Source organism: Nuphar pumila, chromosome 2 (assembly GCF_984573655.1).
Source record: "Nuphar pumila chromosome 2, dmNupPumi1.hap1.1, whole genome shotgun sequence".
Taxonomy (NCBI): domain Eukaryota; kingdom Viridiplantae; phylum Streptophyta; class Magnoliopsida; order Nymphaeales; family Nymphaeaceae; genus Nuphar; species Nuphar pumila.
The window spans coordinates 54063704-54079928 of NC_143250.1; the positions used below are offsets into that span (position 1 = coordinate 54063704).

Consider the following 16225-nt stretch of genomic DNA (forward strand, 5'->3'; position numbering starts at 1 on the left):
TCAGTGTTGGCCTAGCAGATGGAAAAAGTCTTTATTACTTGTGCAAAATCCAAAGTATTTTTGGTCCACCTTTTAGTAATCATTCCGCCATCCAAGTCATTCCTAGACCTTCACTTTCATGGTGCAACTCTGCCACCTGAACAATTGCTTATGTTGGGCCTCTTGAAGGCTGAACTGACCTAGGGGAGAATGTAACAATTATAGGAATTGAAGATGTGGTTCCCCCCTTCCCCACCCTACTTGTCCTGACACCTGTCATTTCCATGTTTTTTTGTGCTTCATGATCAGCCTTCTAGTGATCCCTGTTCCTTAGCTACCCCTTAGTTGGTGCATTTCCATGTGACCTGTGGCTTGGTCTGAACTTCTATTTTATCTGGTAGTGAGTTCCTTGTCCTTGCACATGGAACTCTGACAAGTTGCGATTGATGTGCAATTGTGTCTCATGACTATAACAAGAGATGCAATTGTGGCAGATCAAGCTACAAAAGTGTTAGTCATTTGAGGATCACCTTGGGCAGCTTCCATATGCATATTTATTCGTCTTCCTTGCCGTCTAACCAGGAGAGGGTGATGTCACAAACTAATGATATACTTTAAAGAGCCACTTATGGGCTAGAGAATACTTTGAGAGAATGACCTCTTATGGGTCAACACAAGAATAAACCACTTAAGGACTGAGAACACACATAAAAAATATGGAATTTTATTAGGGAACAACCCTTAAACAATACTCAAAATGAGAGAGGGGGCAGACCCCTTTATATACACGAGGAGGCTCATAGAGAGCCGTTGGGACCTACCCAACGGCTAGAATTCTAGCCGTTGGGTAGGGTCCAACGACTCCCTAATTTATTCCCTAAATACCCATATTGGCTGGGAATAATTACAAGAAAAGAAATAAGAAAAATAAAAAAAGTAAAAAATACACTTATTTTGGATGTACATGTGAAAAGACAAAAATATCCCTGAACTACAAATGTACATAAATACATATGTAAACATATACATACATACATATATGTTTACATTAACAGGTGATACCTTGTTACGTGGTCTTGCATGCAGTTTATTAGTTTATTTGTAATATTTTGTATGCTTTTCCTTAATAGGTTTTTGCTTTCCTTCTTCCTGAACAAAACCCTGCAGAAGAAAAGTGCAATATGCGGATTTTGAAACCCTTTGGCCACTTATGGGAGAAACATGACTGATAATGCCTTATAGTGTGAGAGATGCATGAACTCTAGCTATAAGAGAATGTATGCTATTGCTTCAATGTTAACAAATGTTTAAGCACTCAGTGCCTTGCTACATACCAGTGAAAAATAGTCAGTTTTCTGTGGTTGACAAAATATAGCTCAATCTGTGTCTAAATTAATGGAAAAACCTTGTAAATGGTGTGATTGTTGATAATTTGTTGCATTTGGTTGAAAGCTGACCTCAGATTTCCATCTAAAGGTAACATGTGTTTTGAGTAGGATGTGATGTGCTAGTGAAGTCCACCATCAATGTTAATCTGCTCTGGTGGATGAAACCTATTGTTTATGGTTTCTGTTCATACATGAAAGAGCCCTATAGGATGGTGGTCGTGGTACATATTGTAAAATTGTCTATGAAAAGACAATACGCATACGAGCACAAATAATATAGGAAAGGTGTGCACGAAGGCACTCTCACAACACTTGAACAAAGTACGCAAAAGCGTAAAAATAATAAACATGTACAATGACATGTATTTTATAGAAAGAACCAAATGCTTGAGACTCTCAAGCTTAGGAAAAACAAGAGGGGAACACCCCTATTTATACAAGAAGAAGGAGGTGCAAAGGGGCTCCCAAAGGAGTCGTTGGGGAGCCCCCAACGGTCACATTTGTGACCGTTGCCCCCCCCCCCCCCCCCAACAACTCTATTGGGGGACCCCCAATGCACCTTTTATGAAAAAGGTAAAAAGAATAAAAATAAAAAATAAAAAATAAAAGGATACAAAAAAATAAAAAGAAAAAGATACAACATATTCCAAATGGAATATGCGTAAGAAGGAAAATTACAATTATACCCTTATCGGGTAAACAAAAAGAAAAATATATAAATATACATATTTATATATATAGAGATACATATAATTATTATATGTATATTTATCTCTAGGTATATAAGTATATATATTTATATTTATATCATCGATTTTAGGAGTTACTTTTTAACACCCCCCCTCAAACTTACGGTGTGATAACCGCAAGTTTGCCAAGGAGGAAATGAAATCTGGGCGAACATAGAGCTTTGGTGAAGAAGTCAGCAAGCTGATACTCAGACGTTACGTATGGTAGATCAATGACCTTCTTCAAGTATTCTTCTTTGACATAATGGCAGTCCATCTCTATATGCTTTGTTTGCTCGTGAAAGGTGTGATTTTTGGCAATATAAATTGCACTTTTGTTATCACAGCACAACTTTGTTGGTTCTCTGATAAATACTCCCATATCTTCCAAAAGTCGACGAATCCATACAATTTCCATGGTGGTAGATGCCATGGCTCTATATTCGGCTTCAGTGGATGACAGTGAGACCTTCTGTTGCTTTTTACATCGCCATGAGATCAAAGACTCACCTAAGAAAACACAGAAACCAGTGGTGGAGTGACGGTTACTAGGGTCACCTCCCCAATCTGAGTCAGTATAAGAAAGCAATTTCAATTCAGAAGAAGAGGATAGAAATACTCCCTTATTCACCGTTCCCTTCAAATATCTGATGATGCGAAGCACAACACTCATATGAACGATTGTAGGAGCATGCTGAAACTGACTGGCGATGTGTATAGCATGTGACAAATCGGGTCGAGTAGTGCTAAGATACATTAAAGAACCTACCAACTGCCTGTAAGGAGTAGGATCGGTTAGAGGAACACCGTCGTCAATCTTCATTTTTGCTCCCACAACTTCAGGAGTTTCGCATACTTTGTCATCAGAAATACCTGACCTGTCAATAATCTCACAGGCAAGTTTAGACTGAGATAGAAAATAACCACGTTGCGAATAGACAACCTCAATTCCAAGAAAATATGTCAGAAAACCTAAGTCTGACATCTCAAATTTTGAAGTCAAGACGGACTTAATACCCTTGACTCCTTGAACATCATCACCTGTAATTAACATGTCATCAACGTAGAGCAACAAAATTACAATCCCTGCATTAGATTTTTTAGTAAACAAAGCAGTGTCAGTATAACAGGAGGAAAAACCATTTTCCAGCATTACACTGGTAAATCTATCGTACCAGGCTTTGGGGGCCTGCTTTAAACCATAGAGAGCCTTTCGAAGACGAAAAACTTTATCTTTAGGAATTATCATGCCTGGTGGGGCATCCATATACACTTCTTCGTTAAGATCACCATTTAAGAAGGCATTTTTAACATCCATTTGAAAATGTTCCAATTTTTAATAGATGTAATAGTAATAAGACACCTAACCGTAACCATTCGAGCTACAGGGGCAAAGGTTTCTTCGTAATCAATTCCATACTCTTGCCCGTACCCTTTTGCAACTAAGCGAGCTTTATACCTTTCTAGAGAACCATCGCTCTTAGTTTTAACTTTAAAGACCCATCGACAGCCTATAGTTTTCTTTCCTATAGGTAGAGTTTGGAAATCCCAAGTTTCTGCCCTTTTAAGAGCATTACGTTCACTTTGCATGGCTTCTTGCCATTCTATACATTTTTTAGCTTCTTCAAAATTTCTTGGTTCAAAATAAGAGTGAATGACACTAAGACAAACCCTATATCGGGGTGAAAAATAGTCAAAAGATACAAAACAAGTTGGAGGTCTTCTATTCCTTTCAGATCTTCTATGATCAAGAATAGGAGAAAGCTCACTATATTGATCAATAGCACTTCTAAAGGTGTCTTGGTTTCTACGAGAGTAGGTTATTGGCTCACTTGGAACTCTACTTTCTTGTTCATTGAGTGAATTATGTTTACCAATATCTGCATCATTTTCCTCATCATGGTTTAATGATACCTCATCATCACTAGATATATCATCATTACTAGACAATAAGTCAAATAAGGAGTAATCAAAATTTTTTTGTTGAGAAACATTTTTTTCAAAACCACTCTCATTTTCTAAAAAAGTTACATTTCTAGAGACATATAGCTTATCATCTCTAAGGTCATAACAACGAAAACCTTTTTGAGTTTCAGAATAACCAAGAAAGGCACAAGGAATAGCCTTGGGAGAGAGCTTGTCATTTTTATCCGTAAGTATGAAACACTTACATCCAAAGACTCTTAACCTATTATAATCAGGTTCAAGCTTATGTAATACCTCAAAGGGAGATATTTTTCCTAATATCCTAGATGGCAAGCGATTTATCAAATAAACAGAAGCAAGAGCTGCTTCAGCCCAAAAGTTTTTAGGAATATTTTGAGATATAAGAAGGGTCCTAGTGGTCTCAATAATGTGACTATGTTTTCTTTCAGCCAACCCATTCTGTTGAGGTGTTTTAGGACAAGACCTTTGGTGAATAATTCCGTGATCCTCAAGATATACCTTAAATTGATTGGAGAGATATTCTCCTCCAGAGTCACTTCTAAAAATCGTTATGTTGCTGTTGAATTGATTCTTAATCATTGAATGAAAATTTTTAAAACATGAAAACACTTCATGTTTAAACTTAAGAAAATATATCCACGAATATCTGGAAAAATCATCCACAAATATTACGTAATAAGAAAAACCTCCTTTTGAAACAATAGGTGCAGGTCCCCAAACATCCGAATGAACAATTTCGAAAGTTTTAGAAGAGAACATAGTTCTTTGCTCAAAAGGTAAACTTCACATTTTTCCGAGAATGCAGTCATTACAAGAAAAAGAGCTTTTACATAGGTCTTTTGCAAAATGTAAATATGATAACTTGGTGATATTAGGATGACCAAGTCTTTTGTGCCACACATTTATATCTTTATGTCGGACAACATTACACAAAACTTTTGGAACTTGAAGAGATTCCATATAGTATAAATCTCCTCTTCTAAAGCCTTCCCCAATCAATTTCCCAGACTGACGATCCTGTATTAAACATTTATCATAAGAAAATTTAATATCGCAACCATGGTCCGTGAGTTGAGAAACAGAGAGGAGATTTAAGTTAAGTTTAAGTATAAATCTGATTTTTGGAATAGAAAATTCTTGAGTTTCAAAATTACCTATTCCTTTAATTTCAAGAGAGGTTCCATCAGCAGTGAAGACATAAAATGGGGAACCATTTTTTGAATAATTGGAAAGTGAAAAAATGTTTAGGGACATATGAAAGGATGCACCGGAGTCCAAAAGCCAAAAGATTTTACCTGGAGAGGAAGAAGTGGATACGGCCGCACCGGAGGTAGATCCCTTGAGGAGAGGTTGAAGAGCTTCCACTATTTGATTTATAGAAAGGGTCCCACTCGAAGATGCCTCATCCTTCTGCGGTACACCAGTGGTAGCCATGGCTAGAAGTTTCTTCCATTTGGGACATACGGGTTTGATATGCCCCGGTTCTTTACAAAAATGACAAATAGTTTTGCTATAGTCCCTTCTTCCTCTTTGACCACCATTTTCAACTTGATTTTGAAATTTAAAGTGAGGGGGACGATAGGTTCTTACATTGTTTCCGGGTCTGGATACGACATTGACCTCACTATTTTCTTCAATATTACAAGGGACCACAAGAACATTTGGTCCTTGTTTACATAAATTCATACGAGTCTCTTCACCACTTAATTTGGTGAGAACATCTTCAAGAGAAGGGGGAGAAAAAGAGGAGAGAAGAGATGACCTTATTTGCTCAAATTCGGGCCTTAGCCCATTCAAAAAGTTGAAGAACCGATCTTCTTCAAGTTGCTTGTGACGGAGCTCAATTGCCTCTCTACTCCATTTTGGTTCAAGCATTGCAAGCTCATCCCAAATAGAGGAAAGATCAGCAAAGTATTCCCTAATTGTCATTTCACCTTGAGTAAGGGAGATAACCTTCTTTTGAAGGTAATACTTATGAGAGAGATCCCTTGAAGTGTACATTTTTTCAAGATAATGCCAAGCTTCCGATGCCTTTTTGAATTTAATAATGTTGGCATTAATCTTGGTTTCCACGGATGAGAAAAACCATGAAAGAATCTTGAAATTCTTCATTTCCCATTCATCGTGTTTCTTGGAGTATTCTTCAAGGGCTTTGGCTCTTTCTTCTTCCTCAAGAATCTTGATTTCGCTTCCGTTTACAACGGCAATCTTGGGTTCCGGTTCCGGAATTGTGCAAGTACATATCCCCATAGACCCTTCCCTTTTATATGAGCCTCCATATTTTCGGCCCAAACATGATAGTTGGACCCATTTAATTTGAAACCAAGAGCAAAACGGGACTCTTTTTCGCTCATTAGAGAGTAAAGAGGTAGAGGAAGAGGCGTACCAACACAATATTTTCAACACCAACTTTGCACAAGATTCTTCTAAAATATTTGAGAAGAAAGATCCACCACTTCAAACTTTCAAAGATCGGAAGGCACGTTTTTCGAGGCACTCGAAAATGGCGAATCCCACGATCTTCAATAATCAACCTTGCTCTGATACCATGTAAAATTGTCTATGAAAAGACAATACGCATACGAACACAAATAATATAGGAAAGGTGTGCACGAAGGCACTCTCACAACACTTGAACAAAGTACGCAAAAGCGTAAAAATAATAAACATGCACAATGGCATGTATTTTATAGAAAGAACCAAATGCTTGCGACTCTCAAGCTTAGGAAAAACAAGAGGGGAACACCCCTATTTATACAAGAAGAAGGAGGTGCAAAGGGGCTCCCAAAGGAGTCGTTGGGGAGCCCCCAACGGTCACATTTGTGACCATTGGGCCCCCCCCAACGACTCTATTGGGGGACCCCAATGCACCTTTTATGAAAAAGGTAAAAAGAATAAAAATAAAAAATAAAAGGATACAAAAAAATAAAAAGAAAAAGATACAACATATTCCAAATGGAATATGCGCAAGAAGGGAAATTACAATTATACCCTTATCGGGTAAACAAAAAAAAATTATATAAATATACATATATATATATATATATATATATATATATAGAGAGAGAGAGAGAGAGAGAGAGAGAGAGAGAGAGAGATACATATACATATAAATATTATATGTATATGTTGTAATGAAATATGCGGAAAAGAAATGTATGTCCTACAATGGACATTCACACATAGAAATCAAAGAACAAGTCCAAAAGAGGACATACACAAAAGCCAATAATGGCTAGAAAGCATAAAATCTTATAAATGCACTAAGGGGCTTGAAGAAGCCACACATTACAAAGGGGGAGACCCCACTTATTTATAGGCAAGAGAGGAGTGAGAGAGGGTTTAGAGAAAGGAGAGAAAAGGCACCATTGGGAGACCCAACAAGGTGTCGTTGGGCTCCCAACGGTCACAATTGTGACCGTTGGGGGCCCAACGACTTCTTGTTGGGGCCCCCAATGAAGGTGCATTTAATGCACAAAAAAGAAAAAGAAAAAATAAAGAAAAAAGAGAAAAAGGAAAAAGAAAAGAAAAAGTAAAAAAAGGAAAAAGACTATACTGCCCCTATTGGGCGATTTTACAGAAATACCCCTTATCGGGTATGGGTGAATATATTTATATATATATATATATGTATATATATATATATATATAAATATTGATTACATGTATATTTTAACATATGTATCTCTAGGTATATAAGTATATATATTTATATTTACATCATCGATTTTAGGAGATACTTTTTAACACATATGTATGTGCAGAAGTGCAGGTGCATACATGCCTTGTGACAATCATGCTGGTTAATTGGGTGACAATCAATGTTTTTGAGATAGGATTGCTACTATGTAAAAAAAAATTATTGGAATATAAAAAAATTGAAAAAATGTATGGATGTGGCTTCTTTAACAATGAATATAATAAAACAGTTTGGAAATTAAACTGAGGGATAATTGTATATTTTGGGTTACTTTATGAATCAAAAGAAATTGCTTATTTTGAGGGCTGCGACTAAAAGCCCCATTTGGATGTCTCGTTTGGAATAGTTTCCTAAAAGATGAATCTCATTATTATTTTATTATAATTTAATTTTTCAAAATGTAATCTACTAATTAAATGATTGAATGGTGTTTGGATGATCATCTACACTAAAACCATTATATTTTAATGATCTCTCTCTCTCTCTCTCTTTATATATATATATATATATATATATATATATATATTTATATAGACCTATAGATGTGTTTGGCATGGTTCACTTGCTAGGAATTAACACCTGCTTTGTGTTTTTTCAACGAAAATATATAAACTTTAAGGTTTGAATGTTTCGAGATCTTCAGAACCCTATAAAAACATACTCGTGTCATAATCAGATGATCCAATGGCTGATTCCTATAAAATCAAGCATGTAGAACACATCTGTATAGACAGATTTGAAAAAAAGGGTCCTCTAAAATCCAGTTTTGCAGGAGCATGGAGGGTCTCATTATATATATATATATACATATATAATACAGTCGAATGTAGGTACAATCTAGTTGGAATCTCATGATTCTAATTGTTTTGATTCAATCTAACCTTGTAGATGTGTTCAGTTCAGCATGCTCGATTTAGTGGGAAGCAACCCTTGGATCATATTTTTTTTTCAGTCGGAAAAAATCAGTGCATTTACAACTGTTGATTTTTGCATCACCAAAAAAACCTGTACATAGGTTCAGATTCCGGCGATTCAAAAGCCGGTTCTCACTAGAAACACAAAAAAAGGAGTTTGCTGAGTCATTTGTACATGCACGCTCACACACACACACACAAATATATATATATATATATATATATATATATATATATATATATATATATATATATATATATATATAGAGAGAGAGAGAGAGAGAGAGAGAGAGAGAGAGAGAGAGAGAGAGGGAGGTGCCTACCGCAAGTGAACATGTGCTTTCAGGGTGTTTTTCGCAAATTTGACCCCTCAGATGTGTTCTGCATGGTCGATTTGCTAGGAAGCAACACTTGGATCATGTTTTTCCAATGAAAGAACGTGAATTTTTCAGCTTGAATATTTATGAAAATTGTAGACTGTTGATTTTCAAACCTTATAAAAATCTACCCATGTGTCAGAATCAGACGATCCAAGACTCAATTCCTATAAAATCAAGGATGTAGAACACCTGTACAGTAGGATTTGAGAAAAACATGAAAAAAAATCCCTTCATAATTTTGGTAGGCTGGCAGTAGGTATGGATCAGAGCAGGCAGCTACCCCCTACTCATATATATATATATATATATATATATATATATATATATATATATATATATATATATATATATATATATATATATATATATATAAAGAGAGAGAGAGAGAGCTCCACAAGTTGGCACATATTTGTGACATGAGCCTCACAATTTGTCGGTTGATAATGTTTATTGTTGTATTATTTATTAGTAACATCATCATCATGGTTGAATGTGTGCATGTTTTTGTCGGTTGGTATGCAGCCTTATTTGTTGTTTGATTTGGATAATTCCTAGTGATCAATTATTTGCAGCCGATCAGGTTGCTATCGACTTGTTCATATTTCATGTTTGTGATTTTCAGGTTGGTATACAGCATAAGCCAGCTGAGATGAAGATGAAAGCTTCGAATTTCATCTGTATTAATGTGAACAAGAATCAGGTCTGTTCTATCTACTGTTGTCTGTATAATTGTTTTTAGTCTTTGTTATTCTACATATGTTCTTTTCCAGTTTTTTGTTATTTTAAGTATGCTATTTCTTAAAATCTGCACATTTTGTTGCTTTGATGTGAGCCTTCTTCATGGCAAACACTAGACTTCTGAATGTAAATAATGCTTTTGTAAGGGATGGGTTGGACCCTATGTGCTTGTCACTGTAATGAAGAGGGGCGGAAGCACCAATAAAGCAAAACACTCTTTAAGAGTGATCTCAAGAGCCAAGAACACAAACACTAGAAGTGCATAGTGTATACAAAAAACCCACAAAAGGAGAAATGACTTAAAGTCATAAGTTGGATATTATTTTAGAAAGAAAGAAGAGGGTAAAAAATCCAATGCTCATACAAGGGAAGGCCTCCTCTATTTATAGAGGAGGAAGCCAAGAACAAGGGACCACAAGGGGGCTCCCATCTTGTCGTTGGGAGCCCCAACGCTCATAAATATGACGGTTGGGGCCCCAACGACAAGAAGGGTGGGGCCCCTTGTGGTCTTACAAAAAGTAAAATAAAAAAAGAAAAAAGAAAAAGCAAAAAGTAAAAAAGGAGAGGAGAGGGTTTACATGGCGATTTACCAAAATACCCCTATTGGGTATTTGGAAAATAAGAAAACAAAAAAGAATTATGTATATATATACATATATGTATATATATATACTTATATATATACGTATGTATATATATATATATATATATATATAAGTATATGTATATATATATATATATTTATATATACATAATTTAACTTGCTCCCTCAAACTTTACGGGGAGAAGACCGAAAGTTTGCCAAGAAGAAACATAAATCGTGGAGTTGGGAGCGCTTTGGTGAAGAAGTCAGCCAGTTGATATTCTGAAGTAACATATGGTATTGTGATAGTTCCCCTGAGATATTCGTCTCGAAAATAATGGCAATCCATTTCGATATGCTTGGTCCGTTCGTGAAACGTATGATTGCTTGCAATGTATATCACACTTTTGTTATCACAACAGAGCTTGGTGGGAGAGGAAATGAAGACGCCCATGTCACCAAGGAGACTTCTAAGCCATACAATTTCCATAGTTGTCATTGTCATGGCCCGATATTCAGCTTCAGTGGATGATAGTGAGACCTTTTGCTGCTTTTTGCATCTCCACGAAATGAGAGATTCACCTAAAAAAATGCAAAGACCAGTAGTTGAGATACGATCATTGGGATTTCCTTCCCAGTCTGCATCAGTAAAAGCAGTTAATTCAAGAGATGAGGAAGAGGATAATAAGAGTTCCTTAGAGATGGTATTTTTGATGTATCGCACAATTCTCATTACGACCGCCATATGAACTGAAGTAGGTGCATGCTGAAACTGGCTTGCAGCATGAACCGCATGAGCTATATCTGGACGAGTGATGGATAAATAGGTTAGAGATCTAATTAATTGACGGTAGGGGGTTGGATTCTCAAGAAGAACACCGTCCTCAAGTCTCATTTTTGCATTGATAACTTCAGGAGTCTCAACTTTATTTTCATCAGATATCCCTGACTTGGTACAAATGTCTGCTGCTAATTTCATTTGAGATAGGATGTATCCTCGCGAGGAGTAAGCCACTTCAATTCCTAAAAAATATCTCAAATATCCAAGGTCAGACATATCAAAAGTTTCTTTCAACATAGACTTCACATCATTTACCCCCTTTTTGTCACTCTCAGTGATGATTATATCATCAACATACAACAGAAGAATAACAATGAAATCACCTGTCTTCTTAACAAAAAGAGCAGTGTTAGTATAACAAGAAGTAAATCCTAAATTGATTAATACATTACTAAACTTGTCATACCAAGCTTTAGGAGCTTGCTTAAGTCCATATAAGGCCTTTTTTAATTTAAAAAATTTTCCATTTAAATTCATACCCGGAGGTGGTTCCATATATACTTTTTCATTTAAATTTCCATTTAAAAAAGCGTTTTTGACATCAAGTTGAAAGATTGGTCATTTTTTAATAGAGGCTATTGCAATAAGAGCTCGAATACTAGTCATTCGAGCAACTGGGGCAAAAGTTTCATCATAATCTACCCCATACTCTTGGGCATATCCTTTGGCCACTAACCTAGCCTTGTATCTTTCTAGTGAGCCATCACTCTTAGTTTTTACTTTAAAAACCCATCTGCATCCAATGAGTTTCTTGCCATTGGGAGGATCAATGATTTCCCAAGTTTGTGCTCTTTTAAGTGCATTAAGTTCCAGTTCCATTGCTTCATTCCAATGAGCATAGTGTTTAGCATCATTATAATGAGATGATTCATGAAATGAGTGAAGAGCTAGCAGACATGCTCGAAAATTTGGAGAAAAAGAATCATAAGATAAAGATACAAATCTATTTGGTATTTTAGAAATACGATTCGATCTTCTTTGAGAGAATTCTTCAATCGACTCATTTTGAGAGAATTTTAAGGGCACAAGGTGGATTACTTTCATTCCTTCTAGAGTAGACTTGTGTTTGTCTTGGTACATTATCTTCTAAACTTTGGTCATCATTTGGAGGTTCAAAATGATCTTCTATGGGAGATTCACTAGATTCATCATGGCAATCTATGATGTTTTCTTGAGGTAACAAGTCAAATAAAAAGGAATAGTCAAAATTTTCATTTGGTTTATGCGAAAAACCATTTTCTTCTTCTAGGAATGTGACATCTTTTGAGATATAAAGTTTGTTTTTGAGTATGTCAAAACATTGATAACCTTTTTGTTTTTCGCCATATCCTAAGAAAATACATTCAATTGCCCTAGGAGAAAGTTTATCATTTTTGTGAGTTAGAACAAAGCATTTACATCCGAAAATTCTTAGTCTTTTATAATCGGGAGACATATTGTAAAGTTTTTTAAATGGAGAAAGATTTTTCAAAGAAGATGAAGGGGTTCTATTGATAAGATATGTTGAGGTTAGAACCGCTTCGGCCCAAAAGGATTTTGGAATATTTTTTGAAATTAATAAAGTTCTTGTGGTTTCTATTATATGTCTATTCTTTCTTTTCGTAAGGCCATTTTGTTGCGGAGTATTTGGACAAGAACGTTGATGGCAAATTCCATTTTCTTTTAAATAGATTTGAAATTCATTGGACATGTATTCGCCTCCTGAATCGGATCTAAGAATTGATAGATTTTCTAAAAATTGATTTTTAATCATTGCATGAAATTCTTTAAAGAAGGAGAAAACTTCGGATTTGCGACTTAAGAAGTAAATCCATGTAAATCGAGTGAAGTCATCAATAAAGACCACATAGTACAAAAATCCTCCTTTGGATAAAACAAGGGAAGGTCCCCATACGTCGGTATGAACAAGTTCAAAAGGTCGAGTGGTGAAATAACTTCTTTGAGGGAATGAAATAGCTTTAGATTTCCCAAAAATGCAATCTTTACAAGTCATGTGTTTGTCTTTACAAGTATTGTTCAAAAAAGGAAAAAGTGACATCTTTACAAAATTTGGATGACCAAGTCTCTCATGCCAAATTCCAATACTTTTGTCCTTTATAAGATTGCAAAATGACTTTGGTGGAAGAGTCAAAAAGTCCATAAAATAAAGATCACCCCTTCTATGGCCTTGCCCAATCAGCTTCCCTGACTGGAGATCCTGCACGGTGCAATCTTTTGGTGAGAAAGAGACTTGGCATCCATGATCGGTTATTTGAGAAACGAAAAAAAAATTTGGATTAATTTTTGGAACGATTCTCACTTTAGGAACGAAAAAGTTTTGAGAGGTCTTAAAATCAAGTGTTCCAATACTTTCAATTTTTAAAGATGTCCCATCGGCCGTTGAAACATAAGAGGATATGAGTTCGGAAAAAACAATAGAAAGAGAGTTTTTATGAGATGTTATAGGAAAAGAAGCACCGGAGTCTAGAATCCACATACCTGGAGGTGATGAAGAATAGGCGATGGCGGCTCCGGATATTGAAGATGAAGAAGTCTTGAGAAGATGTTGGAGAACCTCGGAGATATGATTAAGAGTTTCTTTGATATCTCCCTCTTTGGCATTTTCTTCTTCCTTCTTTGGAGAAATTTCTCCAACCGCGGCCACTTTTCCCTTAAGCTTTGGGCAAACCGGTCTAATATGTCCCGGTTCATTATAATAGTGACAAATCACTCCCTTTCTAAATCCATTATATTTGTTAAAGTGGGGAGGTCTATATGCCTTTACATTTGATCCGGGCTTAGTAACGGCCAAAACTTCATCACTCTTAATACTTAGGCCAAGTCGAGTTTCTTCTTGGCATACTTCGGCAAAGGCGTCCTCAATGGGTTAGACTTTACTTCTATGGAGAATGAATGCCTTAACTTGTTCAAATTCCGGTCGAAGACCATAGAGAAATTGGAAAAATGCTCCTTTTCAATTTGTTCCCTTCTCAACTCAATATCTTCCGGAGTCACCCATTTAGGCTCAAGAAGAACAAGTTCATCTCAAAGAGGGGTTAAAGAGCTAAAGTAGTCACAAACACTCATATCCGCTTGTCTAGAGGAACAATTTTTTTCTTGACAAAAAAATTGTCTAGCAAGATCCTTTTGGGTATACATACCCTTAAGAAAGAACCATGCCTCATTGGCTCTTCTAAATTTAGCAATGTTGGCACAATTTTTGAGGTTCACATTGTTCATAAACCATGCCAAAATTTTGGCATGGTTATTTTCCCAATCCTCAACTTTGGATTGATGGTCATTGATAGCTTTGATGGGCTCATCGCCATCTAAAGTTTTTTCAACCTCATTTTCAATTTTAGTGAGAACAAGAGAGGGTTCGGGAGTAGTTCCCATAACAAAACCCCAAAGTTTCTTACCTCTTAGATTATTTTCCATAGCGGAGGCCCACATGAGATAATTGGATCCATCGAGCTTAAAAGAAAGCTCAACTTTAGAATCGCGTTCCATAGGTACCGAATAGTCTTCCTTTCTTCAAAAGCTTGAGAGGCACATGTCCCAAGATAAAAAAAAGAGAAGCTCGATCACCAACCTTGCTCTGATACCATGTAATGAAGAGGGGCGGAAGCACCAATAAAGCAAAACGCTCTTTAATTGTGATTCAAGAGCCAAGAACACAAACACTAGAAGTGTATACAAAAAACCCACAAAAGGAGAAATGACTTAAAGTCATAAGTTGGATATTATTTTAGAAAGAAAGAAGAGGGTAAAAAATCCAATGCTCATACAAGGGAAGGCCTCCTCTATTTATAGAGGAGGAAGCCAAGAACAAGGGACCACAAGGGGGCTCCCATCTTGTCGTTGGGAGCCCCAACGCTCATAAATATGACGGTTGGGGCCCCAACGACAAGAAGGGTGGGGCCCCTTGTGGTCTTACAAAAAGTAAAATAAAAAAAGAAAAAAGAAAAAGCAAAAAGTAAAAAAGGAGAGAAAGAGGAGAGGAGAGGGTTTACATGAGGATTTACCAAAATACCCCTATTGGATATTTGGAAAATAAGAAAACAAAAAAGAATTATGTATATATATACATATGTATATATATACTTATATATATGTATGTATATATATATATATACAAGTATATATATATAATTTAACAGTCACATCAGTGTTGGTGCTGGTACATGGTAAAACACAGTCATGGCTGCTATATACCTGGTAGTTTTCCAAAAGAAGGGTGTGAGGGTGGAGGTAGGCTATGAATTTTGCACACACACGCCCACACACACACACAGTGCAAATGGTGAAGTCAACCAAAACACAGAAAATGTGGAAGGTATAAAACATCTATAAAAGCATACAATTTATCATTTTATATTATTTGAAATATTTGTATGTGGCAGCACCTAGAGGCACCCAGCACGGGCACCCAGAAGTACTGATGTAGACGCAGTTAGGGTGCACACACACACAAGCCTAACAGCCCTCTGAATGAGAATTAAAATCAAAGTACTGCATTAGGTTCTTTTGAATTTGCCATGTGCAGATTTTTAATCTTAACACCGAAGCGATAGAAAATTCTAGTATTTGCTTAAGAAGAGAGGGAAGATGATGGTAAAACACAAAGCAGTAAATAAGAGGGAAAATGCATCCATGTAAAAGGGAATAGATAGAAGATTCTAGTATTTTTCTTAGAAGAGAGGGAAGATGATGTTCAAAAACAAAACAGTAAATAATAGAGAATGTATCCAAGTAAAAGGGAATAGAAGAGATGGATTGGGTTTGATAGTGCCTTGACGTTAATCTTGTCCTGATTCCATATTGAGATTGAATATTTCACCTGCTAGAGTTCTTCTTAAGTCTTGAGATGTCTCTTAACATGTTCGCCCAACTCCAATTGTATTTTATACTAGAGCATAATTTTCAAAATTTCTTCCATTGCGTTGGAAAGTCATTTAACTTAATCTTCTTCCTCACTAGCATTTTCACTAGACTTGCACTCTATGTATTCTACTTGCCAGTCTTTAAAGTTTAAACCATTTTTTATG

At 36.0% G+C, this 16225-nt stretch overlaps 1 protein-coding gene across 5 annotated transcripts in view; it reads left to right on the plus strand.

The window, feature by feature from the left end:
- Positions 1-16225, plus strand: part of LOC149845493 (uncharacterized) — a 65064-nt gene that overhangs the window by 38693 nt on the left and 10146 nt on the right. For all 5 annotated transcript variants that reach the window (XM_089995786.1, XM_089995787.1, XM_089995789.1 and 2 more), the window contains one exon: positions 9659-9736. In XM_089995786.1, the coding sequence (XP_089851912.1) occupies positions 9659-9736 (78 nt within the window). The remainder of the gene's footprint in view (positions 1-9658; positions 9737-16225) is intronic.